Source organism: Lissotriton helveticus, chromosome 3_1 (assembly GCF_964261635.1).
Source record: "Lissotriton helveticus chromosome 3_1, aLisHel1.1, whole genome shotgun sequence".
In the NCBI taxonomy this organism is placed as follows: domain Eukaryota; kingdom Metazoa; phylum Chordata; class Amphibia; order Caudata; family Salamandridae; genus Lissotriton; species Lissotriton helveticus.
The window spans coordinates 1,378,034,918-1,378,050,948 of record NC_136061.1 but is presented as its reverse complement, the minus strand read 5'-3'; the positions used below and the strand labels follow the sequence as shown (position 1 = coordinate 1,378,050,948).

Here is a 16,031-nt window from a genome sequence, read left to right as displayed (position 1 = left end):
ATTGCACTAGCAAATATGTTTAATTTCAATGTGTGCATCTTTCAACATTTTGGAACAGGAAGCTTTGAACAGTTTGTTTCATAACAAAGTTTGCTATTTTTCCAGAATTCAGTGAAGTTTCCTTGTTTTCAGTGTCCCCGTGAGCCCTTACTATTTGACAGAGTTAAGTACAAAATATTGGAACATACTAATAAAAACAATACTACATTCTGGAAGTCACTTGTATTTTTCTCCCAATAGGTTTTTCTCATAACAATCAAGGCATACCGTAAACAATGAAACTGTGTGGGATGCTGGACCTGTAACTTTAATACATTAAAAATTGAGCAGAAAATGGCAGACTGGAAGACCAAGAGAACAAGCATTGGCATAGCCAACAGGTCTCGTTTTTGGGACCTTCTAAGTGTTTAGGCATCCAGTACATTAACCTTTCATAATCCGGTTGCGTAATTGTACGTCATAGTAGTTTTTTAAGTTTGGAATGCTGCGGTTTGGATTTTTTAAAATAGCAAATACATGACGTTGAACATAGTAGTGTAAACTATTTTGGTAGGTAAAAAAAGTTTGAGCTGCCAGGAAGCCACACTTTGAAATATTCCTTTAAAACATGCCAGAGCTATTTATTTTCCACCTATTGTACTACAGCCTAGGGCTGGTGGTACTGTGTTGTGGAATTCGCTCTGCAGCCTTCTGAGTCTGTATAGATGTTCTGAATCACTGTCAGTATTCAGAACACTTAAAAACAAACCCTTCTCTTCAACTCTCCAGATGTCACGAACGAGAAATAATGCAATTTTCCGTGAGTTTATCGACATTTGTGTTTTAAAACATGGTAAGTTTTAAAAATCACAAAAGCAACACACCACATCCGATTTGAAACACTTTAAATTTGCACCACTGTTTCTAATGTATACCCACTTTGAAGTGATTGGGAATATTGCCTTGCCTGTACACCTGTGGGACCAAATCATATTGCAGAGACTGAATGCTTAGTTGATGAATAAGACGAACACTGACATTTCCAAAATATAATTATATGCAGATATATTTAAATATACATGATGTTCGGGAGAAATACTGCCAGCATTCCACCAAGTTAGACAGCTACGAAGAGATCAGGTAAAAGGCTGAACATATCCCAAAAATATTTTTTGTGTGCCCTGCAGAGATAAATAAAAATACATGATGTCCGGGAGTTCACCGGCAGGGCAGCGGGGGATGTATGCGGGAATAAAACACCAACATTCCACCAAGTTAGACTGCTATGGGGAGATGAGAAAAAGGGCTGAAGGCAGCCCAGAAACACTTTATGAGTGCTGCGCAGATGTAATTAATTAAAAATACACAATGTCCGTAAGTTTGATGGCGGATGCTGAAAGGGATTTTGCAGGACTGGTGCCAACATTCCACCAAGTTAGACCGCTACAGGGGAGATTATGTAAAGTGCTGAAGACCTGCCCTAGACTTTGTCGCTGTTGTGCTGGTTAGCTTGTTGAGACAGTTTTTGCCTCGTACAGAGACAGGTAGCTTAAGAGTGCCACATTAAGAAACATCGGACGCACAAATTCAGCCCAGTGAATAACAAGGAGGGAGGGGGAGAAGGGAGAGGGTAGTGAGAGGGAGGGAGGGGGTATTGAAAGCAGAGAGCAAGGGGGTGGAGGAGCATTAAAACTAAAATCATTTGTGCTGAAGAACTGCCCTAGACTTTTTGTCGCTGTTGTACTGGTTAGCTTGTTGAGACAGTTTTTGCCTCGTACAGAGACAGGTAGCTTAAGAGCGCTACATTAAGAAACATCGGATACACAAATTCAGCCCAGTGACTAAAAAGGAGGGAGGGGGAGAAGGGAGGTGGTAGTTAGAGGGAGGCTGGGGGAGAAGGGAAGGGGTAGTGAAAGCAGAGAGCAAGGGGGTGGAGGAGCATTAAAACAAAAGTGATTTGTGCACTGTAAGGCTTAATGAACCATGACAAAAAGCCAGATGGCGGCCAGCAAAAGAGTGTGGTAACACTTTTAGAAGCCCACTTACTAAATGTCTTGTAGAGCAGCGCATGCACTGGCTATGGCGAGACCTAAGAATGGCTTCATTTAATAAAGGCAAGGTACAATTGGGGAGGTGTGAGGCTTGGCACTTCTAATTCTTATGTACTCAGGGTTGTTCAGCTATGCTGTGACTTTCTCCATTACTGGTAAGTATAACATGCCTCCATCCAACATGAGATGGTCAGTAACTTCAACCACCGCCTATGCTTTTATGTCAATCCAAATGGCAAATTAAACATCATACGTTGCCAGTGCCTCCTGAACCTGGACTAATAACATTCTAAAATAGGAATTTCACTACAGACATTTGTCATGGGTAACTGAAAAGAAATACACAATAAGTAAAGTGTTAAAGATCGGATATGGAATTCGGAAAATAATTTGTGTAGTACTTAATATACAAGTGTGCGCATCACCGGAATAGTTCGAATCATTGGCATAGGCAATGTGGCACGCTTTTTGTAGAAGAGAATGTCACCGAAGAAGTTGTAGCATACTCAATGTTGCGTATACATGTCACTCAAATACTTAAGAAAACAAAGGAGCTGGCAGCACTTGTTTCTCGATGCACTGATTTTAGGTACTAGCTATTCACAATGAAACAAAGATGGAGCAAATTACTTCCAATATGATGCGCTGACTAGGTTAGCCTCTGCACGTACTTTCTCAGGGAAGAATTAGATCTCCCTAAATCCTACTGAACTACAGCCAAACTTTGTGACATAAAAAAACCTGGACCAAAACTTAATGAATCTCTTCTCTAAATTCTTGTTGAAACTAGAGGGTGGGTTGATGGATTCACTCACCTTGATACTGGATAAACTAAAATCCTTGGAAAATATGTCTTTGAAATCTTTGACCTTAGCGAAGCTCGTGGCCTCCATCTGGCGATCAGGGGAATGACCCAATTGGCCAAGATAATGCACAAAAGAAACCAAATGTATCTATCCTCTGTTAGCCTGTGCCCATCAATGGTGCACAGCGGCCAGCCACCTCAGTACACTTGCGAGGTCATTCAGTGCAGCAGGGTCTGTGACTAGGCGCAGTGTGGCTGTGAAATAGGAGCATCCAGTGCCTGATGGCTTTCTAACGGTTGCCCGCTTACAACTACCTCCTTAATGCATTCCATATGTTATAGAATTGCAAATGTCCAAGTTTGGCCAAAAAGGCAGCAGGAGGGGGTGGTCTGAGCTGAGAAACAGGTGGTTCATTGGCTCAAACAACTCTCCGACTGGCTTAGAGATCTGTGCGATTAAATAAATATAGTAAGAAGGATCCAGTGTATTGGCTTTGGTATGAAATTCACACCTGGAGACGGTGTGGTCATCCACTTCAGAAGCACCAAGCTGGTCAAAAGGCTGCTTTTTAGATTGTAACTAGGGAGAAAATACGCCTCTGGGCTATTTTGATAAGCCATCATGAAGGCCAATTAACAACTTTCAAAACGGACAGGTGACTGTCACCAATCATAGGAAATTACCAGAATGCTAAATATTCTTACTAGAAAATGCTTTCAGAATGCTTAAAGGCCTAAATGAAATTGACTGATTACACCCATCCATAAAGGATTTATCAGAAGACACTTTGATGAGGGTTGGGAACGTAGAGAACTTGAATGTCATCGTCCGTGGTAATGGCGCATGTACTGTAGAGTCCCCAACAAGTAAAGCCGAAATGAAGGAGAACACTCATTTATTATCTTGGTACATAGCAGGCGTCTGCGCAAAATTGGGAAATCAAGATTGCTCTAATTTATAAATGAGTTTGACTTGATATGATGCCAAGGGACTTGCTAAATGGAAGCCTTTCACATCAATGTTTTTTACTCCACATGCTACCCAGCTGTGCACTCCAATAGGGGCCGGCCCAGGGGGAACACATGTGGTCCTGCTGGCCTTAACTTGCCCCAGTCTAATTTTGAGTCCCGTGTCTTCCAGGCAGCATTATCAAATCCTGCATTTGAAAATCGGGGTTGTGTTAGAATTCAATGTCAACTTTTATCATAATATTTTTGTTCAAATGAATATTGTTGTAGTTAAAGGTTTAGATTATGAGCTAGACATACAGAAGGGAAACATTACCTTTTGTGGATATCTTAGTAGGAAGGTCTGTGGTTTTTTGGATAAGGATGGGGAGGGAATGTACCATTTTAGACATGATCCATATGATTAGTTTTTAAATAAGTTAACTATGAAATATAATTTAAGTTTTACATCCCCAGATCAGTTGTCCCCAGACAACCATATGCCCCCGTCTTTTACAAGGAAAGAGAGAACCACTAACTTCATTTTATTTTCTGCCCCCTTAAGCACTGCAAGGTTTAATTTAAAGGTCATCCCAAAGTGTTCCAGCGACCACAATCTACTTTCAATGTTCATTCGTGCGGGAGATGGGCATAAATGTAAGAACAGTCTGGCAGTTTAAAATCATGGTGTTCGGCTAAAACGGGACAAAATTGACCCCATCTATTTTCTCAGAAACCTTCTGTCCAACAAAGGTGAACACAAAGACTTGTTTGAACCAAGACGGTGTTCTTCTGAAATTATATGCGCCTTTCGGTCACTCTGTGAGACCATTAGTCATGGGTTGACCAGCCAAAAGGCTTGTCTGGTTTAACCAAGCGTGTTCTAGTGCCCATAAACGGCTTATTCTGGACCTCAAAAAAGCACCCTAGTCTAAGCTGGAAATTAGGCAATGTAGAAATAATTATTAGGGACTAATAAAGTGGAGGAAGGAGAGTAAGGAAATGGCTTGGGATGATATGGAAGTTGCTGTTAAATGTAAAGATGCCAGAGCTTTTTGGTGGCTGATGCACCTTATGTATTACTCCTACCTCCCCAGAAACTATAGATATAATTTCAGCTGATAAGTAGGTTAACCATTTTTCTAAAGTCTTTGACTCAAACGAGAACGTTGACTTGTATGAATCTTATGAACAAGTGGTTGAAGGGAAGGGGTTACTGCAGTTTTCCCATTAATGTCCTGCTTATCAGGCAAAGCCCTGGCCTCTGATTGAGTACCAGTTGATGTTTTTAAAAGCAACATTTCTTGTGGGCCCCCGCTCTTGACCAATGTGATCTGGGCTGCCATTTTAGGAGCATTCCCATCTAACTGGTCAGAAGCTACCATAGTATTTATCTTCAAAAAGGGAGATCGGAGTCCTCCTGCTGGTTACCGCCCCATTTCTTTGCGTGACTCAACAGCAAAAGTCCTAGGAGAAATGTGCTCACAAGGCTAGAGTGCAGGGCAGAGGAAAGCGGAATGCTCTCAGAGATCCAATATGGTTTCGTCCCAGGCATGGCAAGGGTGGTATAATGCCTCAACATTTTATTAGAAATTACATTAAGGCCAAGAAGGAATCAATTCACGTGGGTTTCACTGATTTAACTTGCACCTTTGCCTCAGTGAACTGGTCCAAGTCTTTGCTGGTAATGGAATATCTGGGCGTGAAGAAAATGTTAATCTCCCTTTTAAAAAGATGAAGGTGATTACATTAAGGTACGAATGCGACTAGGGCACTAAAGGGGCTTGCACTGGAAAATTTACTTTGTCCAGAGGGTGAGAAAGGGATGAGATTTAACACCTTTTTTTATTTTTCATCTACATTAATGGGCTAGAAAAGTTCCTAATAACTAGAGGGAAAGATTAGCCACAGCTTTGGAGCAGTTTTACGCTGATGATGCTGTTTTGTTATCAATGACAGCAATTGGTGTTCACTCCCTCACTCTTTTTTATAACTGAATTGGACTTGAATATTAATATCTCCAAATCATAGGCTATGACCTGTGGGTCAAAGGAAACCAAGATTAGACAGCATTCGATTGTTAGTAGAAGGTTGGATAGAGTAACCCATTTTAATTACTTGGGTCTACCATTTGCCTCATCTATAGGTTAGAGACACCTTCTCTTCACTAGAACTCAACAAATGTTGAGATCAACTGAGGCAGTGTATAGATTTACCGATAAAGTAGGAGAAAAGTCAAATAAGCCCATACTTGAGACATAGAAGTCAAACTTTACCTCTGTGGGCTCTTCGCGGACAGTGGTTTGGGACTGCACCGACTTCGAACCCCCCCAGCAAGTACAAAATTATTTTTTTACATTAGTTGTTGGCGGTTCTGAAAAGAGCCCCTAATTTTATTAGTCACTCAGAAACTGGTACTCCCTTCATTAGTGATTTTATAAAAATTATTCGGATCTTGCTGTGGTTTTCAATTTGGGTAAAAAGTGAAACAACGTTCTTAAATGCCGTCATCAAAAACAGCTTCCTCTGAATAATACGTTAGCCACACTGTTGTATGTACAACTAACTTTTGCTGTGCCAGAGTTATTTGAGCAGTGGGAATGTACTGACGCCTCAATTAAGTTAAGAGTGAAGAACTAGTTTTAGGAATATCAGGAGGCAAAATGATTTTAGAACGTGTCGAACAGGTCGGCAGAAATGGAATATTCTGCTTTGGTTTTATCGCGAGGAATTGTTACTTATTTACTGCATGTTCGAAATGCACAGTTTAGATTCTATCTCATTTGCGCAAGAATGAATTCATTGTAGTTTTTGTTGGAATGCTCCGTTTCAGGGACGTGGGATTTAGGTCTGCCCGAGTTCCTAGTCACTACTGAAAAGAAGCTTTCCCGAACCAGTAAGTTCAATATCTTCTTTTATTAGTTCTCACCACAGGGCACTCTGGTCGCTTCCAAAACGCTTCATATTCAAAAGTCCCCCACCCGTTCATCCTCCAACTTTCCCATTCCAGATTTCATTCCTCCAACCTACACTCGATATTTGACAAGAAACCCAACAGTAACTTGCAGAAAGTATGGTGGAGGAATTTTTAGAGGCCAGGGAGTTTGTGGGAGGGAGGGGGGGCTGGATTTGAATACTTATCACAGCCATGTAAGGTAGAAACAGTGGCATAGCAAGGTCAGGAGGTACCGGGTGTGGAAAATTTCCGTCACACCCGGCTCAGTGATGACACCCGGGGCGGCCTGCACCCACCTTCCTACACCACTGGGTAGAAACCCTGAATGTCAAACCCAATCGGCTTTTACCAGCTCCAAAAGAAATGCTCAAATAGCGCTTTGCCATACTACATGCACACACACACACACACACAACACACAACACACAACACACAATCAGTTCCTTTAACATCAGCATCCAAGATGGCGGCAAACATTTTACTGGGGAAACATGTCACGTTCAAAGCCTGGAAAAAGGAATTAACAAAATAGGAAGAATATGTTTTCCATGTGGGAATGAATACTCAGTAAAAATATTATACATGGCGTGCTTTATTTGTTTACGAAATGTAATTGCTTCAAAGACTGCATGAATAGAAGATCAATGAAGTGTGACAAACTAATATGCTGCACTGGAGGCAAAGAGAATAGTGGAGACTGTTAACATGATCCCATTATATTGCCTAAAACTGTACATCTACATATATTCTGTGTCCATTCATGTTACCAGAGATTTATCTGTTTTAAAATTGGATAATAGAAGGTTTCTTAAAGTATTCCTTATTCGTACAAGAAATTGTAGTTACCTGATACATAACCACTGTATCTCTTTTTTTATTTCGCTTTTTTCCATCTCATAATGTTATCCTTGCAAATGGCAAAGCAATAAAAATTAATTGGCATAAAAAAGAACTGAAAAAGTAGGGCTAGAACAACCTGGGCAGGAAGACTCTTTCTTTGGCAAGGTAACAGGATTGCTCTAAAAATTACTCATAGCAAATAATTTAACCAAGTAATTCAAGGCACAAAAACTCACATTTCATAGGCTAAACATATTCTAGCTTTCTTACCAGGTATAGTCTGGAAAGCAACAAAATAAATACCTAAATAGCTTGAATACGTGACAGCAGCGACTGCACTGTAATATTTTTATACTCACCATATGCAGTCATGGTCCCAACATATGGCCCATCCACCACATTCCTGTTTTCTTCCGCCAAGGCTTTGATGTACCGCTTGCTAAGATCCAAAATCTGTTCACGAAGCATGGAGCTACTTTCATGTTGAGTTCGTTGTTGAATAGTGAAATGCAAGAGCATCATACCCCAAATGAAGCCAAACGACACAAGAAAAAAGCCAAGCTTTTGAGATGACAGTTTCCACGGAGTGAAAAATGCCATTGTTCCTTGACAACTCAGGAGGTGAAAGAGCAACAGCTTAAAATACCAAGACACGAAACACCTCCATGGCACACCGCTCTATCTTTTACTCCACTGTGCTCTGCGTTGGTGTGTTGGTTGCTCTCCTGCTTCGGCCCAGTTTCATTCTGCTAAAGAAATAAAAAATATATTTTATGTAGATATGCGTAATACACGATTAAGTCTTTTTTTTTTTTTAATTAAACAGAAATACCATAAAAGCCTGCATTTAGTTATTTATTTTGTTTGCAAACATAGAAGTCAGAGGTTGAAATAACAAAAGTACTGTATTTGGTGGTGAACAAATGACAAAGCCAGCTATGATCTGCTGTTTGTGTGGCAAAGCGACAACCATCATTTTTAAAGGTCCTTATTTATCCATTGTCTCAGTGACAGTGCCACTGTTAACTCTGAATATTAGGTGGCTATTGCGTTTAGTTGAGCAGGCAACTTGAATTAATTCATTGCGCGGCTAGGTGCCAACTGATTAGTGAGGCATAAGTTAGAATCAACGAGCAGTCCAAGGGGCCCCATCCCTTGAGGGAGCCAAAAAACCTTCAGGAGGCCTCCATTCAGCCCAAGGCCAATGAAAAGCTGTGCGATATGGGAAACTTAGGGGCTCCTCATCACATACTGCAGGTGGTGGTTCCATCATTTCGCATTTCACTACTGCAGTAGCACTTGCATGTAAATTGAGACAGAACTTAACAGGAAGCAATTCTTGTTGCTAGAGGACACAAAGTTACAAAATTTTTAGGTCGAGCCTGGGCAGCGCATGCACTGTAAGGCATGCTGTATTCAGATAGGGACTTGAAGCTCCGCCCATATTTTTCATTGGCTTGTGTCATTGTCCACTGTAAACTGTGGCCGTCTATTGGTCAATATTCTTAGTAGTCCCTCCTTAGTATTGCCATATCTCCTTTTGTAACCTTCCATGGAGACAACCCTTGTTAGGTGTGTTGTTACTCGGTAGGCTTTAATTAGATCTTCCGAGCACTTTTTTCCCAAATAGCTTTGCACTGCCTGCGGTTGCAGGCAGGACATGCTCTCTGGCAACACTTTAAAAAAAAATTATAGCACGGACACCAAACATATTTGCAATGCAATAGGTCTCACATTTGCAAGAGTTTAAGCTATTGACATTGTAAATAACAATGTCTTTTAAATATCTGTTCTAAAAACAAAACATAAATAAAAGGTATTCTCATTTATGATGTCAATAGCTCAATCCCTCGGAAATGTGCGACCTAATGCATTGCAAATGCTTGTTACATCTGCATCTACGTATGTATCGCCTCGCATGGTGCACATTTTCAAACTTAAGAAATGTGCGGGGTTTCAAAGAAGACGTCAGGAAACCGGCAACAGTCTCAGGTCAGAGGAACATTGCTGCAAGAGTTTCATGAATCTATACTTGTGACTAGGCAGAGGCATGTTTACATGTGCAATTGCACAAAATTCCTCGAGGGGAAATTCAACTGGCACAATGGAAATATTGGTCTCCTTGGAGACCATTAATCTCCATCAATTCTGTGGGTGCTTCTGCTCCATTCTCGCAATACACAGGTTAAGTTAGGGCCGTAGGCTAGCCATCGAGATCTTGGAGGGAGTGGGGAACTCAAATTTTACAACTAAAAAAGCATTTGTCTGCACTGCAGCATGGAGGGATGAGATGACCAAGGTTCAGGATGGACTGTTTCTATGAGAAACTGGGTCTTTAACATGTTGTAGGGTTTTACTATAGCACATCAGATTATGTCACTGCACAGATAGACATTTGTTAAAAGTGATCAATTTTAGAAATATTCATGGCTTGCCCCTACCAACGAGAACGCCATTAGTGAACTAAAAAGCAAGTCAGTAGTAATGCAACCGGCCTAGATTCTTATTGTAACCACAAACAAAGGAGGGAGTGAAGAGGTTCTGTAAGCCGTGGACTCAGCCTCTTCCGTTCATCGGAGCCACGGGTAGGCAATGCTTGGGTGACAGAGCAGCTTTGACGACTGTGACTACAAGCGCTCTTCCCCTCCCGTAAAACAGCTCATGGGGCTTTAGTTCGGCTCCAAAAGTATTCATTTATGGGAATATACTAATTAGAGTCTGTGTGTATATTGTAAAACATGCACTCACACAATACCTGACATTGATCAGGCAGACCACATTGATTTCTTGTAGAGTGGTGTAGGGATCAACCGCTTTGGCCCTGAAGAGAAGCCAAGGGGAAGGCTTTGAAACATGTAGACCTGGGCGGAAACAGTCCATTATAGCATACATCCTCCTCTCCACAGTTTTACTAATGCCAGCTATAGGGAGTATTAAAATTTAGTTTCCACACAGCCAGGTATTGTTTTTTTAACTCACCACATTTCTTCGGACCCTTCCACTCTCACACCAACACATAGTATCACCTTAATAATAAGTGCTCCCACGTCTTTGTCGGTCTCAGCATGCCCCGTCCCGAAGCGGGCGGGAAGAACCCGATGAGGCATGCCACCAAGAAACCTTATGGTGGTGAGGGTTATTTTAACAAAACATTCTGTTTTCCTATTCATCCTTAAGAAAACCTAGAGTCTTCTATACACTCACTTTAGAACCAATCTCGGAAGGATAGCATGAGGACTTTCTTTGTTTATTCCTAGAGTCTTAATGTACAGGCAGCAACATTACAGTCCATTAAATGAAATATAACAGGTGCTTGTACAGCATACATCCTGAACTCAAGTATTTAAAAGTGATAATAAAGAAAAAAAAGAGGCTAGCTGAACTAAATGATTTGCCTAGCATCGTGCAATTTGAAAAAGCAGGGAAGTCGATATTGATTCCTGGTCATCTTGTTTTACATTTCCAAATTCATTCAGTTTCCCTCTCTTGGTCTCTCTCTCTCCTTCACATAAAAGTTAATTGTTTAGTCTTTTATTGTTGGCTCACAACAATAATACCGAAAGAGCAGACCTGACTCGGGACCCTCAATACCCAACTGCCAAGCAAATAATGCATTTTCATTTTGGAGGGTGTCACACCCTAAACACTCCCCCTGAAGCTACGTCCTTGGGTTTCCTGTTGCCCTCGACAGGTATAAATCTTCGGTCATTTCCAAACTGGGAGTGGGTCAGAGAAAGGTTTATAAAAACAGGGTGTTCCCACACTTTTAAGAGCATAACTGCCCAGGATTGGCCCTTGCCGCATCTGAAGAAGTATTTATTCATGCCCAATGTCACACACTTGTATAGTACTATTGTGCATGAGCAAATCAAGTCATAAGCCTGGGCGGAGCCCGTGGAGTTGCACTCTGAGTACTGCACGCAGGTAGAGTAGGCAGTCTGATGGCAGCAAGTTAACAGTTAGGCCATGTCAACTGAATGTTTGTTTGCTCTGCTTGTGTTCGCTGACTCTCTCTTCACGAGGAGCTGTGCAGGCGCGTTGTGCAAGATTTTATTGGCCCCCTCATTACCCTTTGACATACCTGTCAGAGTCATGCTTGGAAAAAGCCCAGTCAGAGAAAGTGTTTCTTTCATCCTGTGCTCTGGCCCCCAGATTCGCTTAACCTCCCTTTCACAAGTGAACACTGCTGCAGACTTCAAAATTGTTATTTTGGTAGTCATGAGTTTTGTTCCACTGTCCAAATTTCTTTATTGATTGCAACCAGTTTCTTACTAAAATCATCTTAAGTGACGGGGTCCAGATCCACGTTCCCCCATGGGGATGATCGGTCACCTCTATCCTCTGGATACCGCGCTCCAAAGAGTCTGTCCAATATAATACATGTATGTATTTTTGCAAGCTAGCACACAGTTGAACTAAACCTGTAGAATGCAGGATGCTCAATCCTGCCTAAATGTGTGTCCTTTAAAGCTTGCTTAGATGTTCAGAGGTGGAGGGTAATGACATGTTTTTAGGTGGAGCCTGTGCAGCGCATGCGCTTCTGCGAGGCATGCAGTAGTGGAGTATGGCTTTGAAGCCCCACCCACTCTTTGCCCATATTTTTAATTGGCTTGTGTCATTGTCCTTCGTAAAAGCTGGCTTCTGTGTCGTTAGCAGTCATGTTAGTCCATCCTTGGTACCGCCTTGTCTTGTTTACATTTTATTTACATTTACATTTGTTACCTCCCATAACGACTGGACCTTTTACTGGTTTCGTTACATGGTCTGATATATAAGTTGGTGAGCACTATTTTCTTTAATGCTCTTTCCCTATTCCACACACACCATCCCAGCATGCAGCACACTTTGACCACAGTATTTATTTAAATTACTACGCAGTCCGCTATAGCGGGCGCGCTTATTCAATTATTTCATTTAGGGCGCAGTCTGCTTTCAGTTTAGTGGCCGCGCTTATTTCATAATTTATTTTACAGGCGGACGCTTTAATAGTGCAGGCCGCTTTCACTTCAGCGGCTGCTCTGCAGAACGTTTCTAAATTATTTTGTTTTTGCCTTGTGTGAAAGCGCACCATAAACGTTTTCACTTTAATATTGTCCGTGCCCCTTTGTTTAGACGCTGGTCATTGCAAAATGAATACAGTGAGCAGTGTCTAAAGAAAGTGGCGCGGCCAACATTAAAGAGCTCTCGCATTTGCAAGAGTGTGAGCTATTGACATTAAAAATAATAATGCCTCATATATGTGTTGGGTTTAAAACACAAATAAAAGGATTTGTCATTTACAATGCCAATCGCTTAAACGCTCTAAAAGCGAGACCTATTGCAATGAAAATGCTTGTTTAGTATGGTATTCAGGTGCAGGAAATCTGGGTGCTCGCTTTTTACACCCATAAGCTAGCGCCTATTTGATGTCTTCGGTTTTATTAATGCTGTGCAAATATTTTAGCGGGAAAACGAATTCTGCTTTTATAAAATGCAAGTAAGAAAGCGGTTACACATGCCCATGGGGAACCTAAGATTTGCAGGGCTCAGACCACCTGACAGCCCATTACCGCTGCAAGTACAGTAATTAGAGCAATGAAGTGTTCTAGGTCATCTGTGACTTACCCTGTGCTCCCTGATCAACATGAAGGTTAAATGTAGACAGCTTTTGCGTTTGGAAACCCAACTCAAATAGTCAATTCCCCTCTTGCGCCCCACTGCTTCTGCCTGTATTTCATCCACAAAGAACACAACTCCTGCGTGCCCAGGAGAAAGAACACTCACCGAACCCCAGTGAAAGGCACATGGTCCCCAGGAGCTTCCAGCGAGCACAGCACCAACTGCCATAATCTCCTCACCCTACTAGCACCAGCCTCCATTGCCAAACCACTGATTCCCACGTTCTCTGCCTCATTCAGGAATGAACAAACATCTGCTCTGCACAGGGATTCGACAGACCTGCAGTCAATCGTGGTCACCAGGGTGGTTTTTCTTATATGTTTATTATTCCTCTCTCCTCATTGGCTGGGAAGGTTGGTCTGGGGTGAGTGCTAGTAAACTCCGCTCCACTGGCGGTTGCAGAGTTTTTGCCGAACTCGATACCTCAAACGGAGTGCGGAGTGGCAAAACTCCACGAAGTAAGCCAGTGAAGAGGAGTTTGCCACCCAACTCTAGAATTCCTGAGTGCAAGGTACATTTTTGTGAATCTCTTTGCACTGGTCAACTGTGTCCAAACTGGAACAGGAAAATGGATTTGAAATGTGGGCCCACGCACCCCCCTGCTTGGCTGGAATTAAATAATGTGCATCCCACACGGATATAGATATGTTCTACTGACTATGTAGAATCATTATTGTCAAAGAGCCTATTCTGTTTTCCTTCATAAAAGTGGCACAATGGGGTTTTTGATCCCTTTTATTGGACGGCAGTTAAGCTCTTTTAAAAAGCTCCCATGAGTTTTGCTCTAACCTGAGAAAATCAATTGTAGGGCTAACAGAAAAAGTATATTTGTCAAAATAATAGTGTTTTGGATGACTGTCAACTGGGGTGGCATGTCCGCCATATTCTGCTGACCCCAGCAGTCACCACTGCCTCATCACATTGTGTATTGTTGCTACCTAGTGCAGAACAATTGAAAGCAAATTGACATCATTGGAATTTCACATTGAAACCTCAAGCTGCACTCAGAGGTAAGAAAGTTCAGAGAGATCAAGACTGACCTGTAGAGAGCAATGAAGAAACAAACTTCCTTCACACTGTCTTCACGAAAAATAAAAGTACCTTCAAAAGGTGGTCTAAAGGACTCTAAGTGTTGCAAAGAATTGTCTTTCAATAACACTGTACTGAAAGAAAGTGACTGTCCACGTCACCACACCATAGATGTGTTTTGTTGTTGTTGTTTTATTACTTTCAGCCATGCTGCAGAGTTGCGCTGCAATGCAACATGGCCCAAAACACTGAAAAAGTAAAACATTTAAATACACTATGATGCATGACATGACAGAGGGTTTAAAGTAAATCACCTATTCCAAATTAATACACTACTAATCCTAACACCCGCATTGTGTCTCAACACGATAAAACATCTTGGCGAGAAACTAGCAGATTGGTGGAAACGGAAACTCACATTTGATTTGACAATACGATTCTTTAGAAGCATTGATGAACGAACAAATGATGAATTAATTCATATATGAAAAGGAAATAAATCCAGCATCTTATGAAAGAAATTGGTGGACCTATATATGGTATAAGAAAGAAGAATAAAAAAAGCCACACGACTATGAAACACAGAGAGCATAGAGAGGTGACAGCATCCAGTGAGGGACATGTGTTATTATAGAAATTTGTAACAATAAAACAAAGAACACTGTGGTCAACCCTTGGATGCACGTTGACAAGGAATAACTTGCCAAATTTCAGATGAAAATAGTGGAGTGCTAACAGACATCAAAATATCTATGCAATTATCAAAGCCAGAAGAGGTTTATTTACCCATGACGGAACTGAACGGCCTCAGTTACTTACGGCTGCATAACCTCCCTGTGAGTAGGGTGTGAGCAAGCTTCAATAGGAGTACGAAAGGAGCGGACCATCAAATGAAGGTAGTGTCAGAGGAGAAGTCAAGCTCAGGCAGTGCAAATTTTATGAACGCCCATTGAGTAATGCATTTAGAAGGCATTCATAAATGTTTTGCAATATCATGGATACAAGCAAAATCTACAACGTTCTTTGTATATGCAAGTTAGACAATGGTTAATCTATATATGTGCGGATGAATAAAAAGACAGTGTTCAGATACTACCAAGAATTGTTGGTGGCATATACACAACGCATTATTTATACATGTGTACATTAGTTGCCAATGCAATACACATCTGTGAATTAGCAAACAGTTTTAAATTACTCAATCGAATAAGTGTAACGTAATGATTTTTAGTAAATTATGCTGCTTCGTGACATGTTAATCTCAACATGTGTTTCTTTTGCAGTACTTGCAACTGTAAAAGTAAATGTCCTCTTATTTATGTATTAGTGGATGCTCCTAATTTTGGCAGATGTGGGATCTGTGAAACATGTAGATTAGTTAGCATGCGTGGAATCAGCAGTTTAGACACAAGATCTAATCAGTTCTTACCTTGTGACAAATTAAAAAATCCAAATAAAATGTGTGTGTGCGTGTGCAATACAACAAAACAAAAAACTGTCAAGGAGTAAGTAAACAATTTCATTGTTATACAAGATTGTCTGGAATACATGGCCAGAACACAATGCTGCAGTGAGGACAGGGACAGACTGGGACAAAAAATAGACCCAGGCACCGAAATAAAAATGGAACCATTAGCAAATCAGGCGTGGTAATACACATTGTGCCCGAGGGTCACAACAGGTGTGTACCCGCTTTGTGCGTTTTTGGGACACAATGGTATTACAGAAAGGGCTTCAGACACGTGTGCGTTCATCTTTCATGTTA

General features: G+C 41.3%; 1 protein-coding gene across 2 annotated transcripts in view; it reads right to left on the bottom strand.

Moving 5' to 3' along the window:
- The window catches only part of MGAT5 (alpha-1,6-mannosylglycoprotein 6-beta-N-acetylglucosaminyltransferase), an 863,195-nt gene that overhangs the window by 730,775 nt on the left and 116,389 nt on the right, over nt 1-16,031 (bottom strand). Inside the window, exon 2 of one of the 2 annotated variants that reach the window (XM_078682019.1) lies at nt 7,939-8,328. In XM_078682019.1, coding sequence (XP_078538145.1) covers nt 7,939-8,179 — 241 coding nt within the window. In that variant the 5' untranslated portion in view covers nt 8,180-8,328. The remainder of the gene's footprint in view (nt 1-7,938; nt 8,329-16,031) is intronic. The other variant, XM_078682020.1, reaches the window with a different exon arrangement.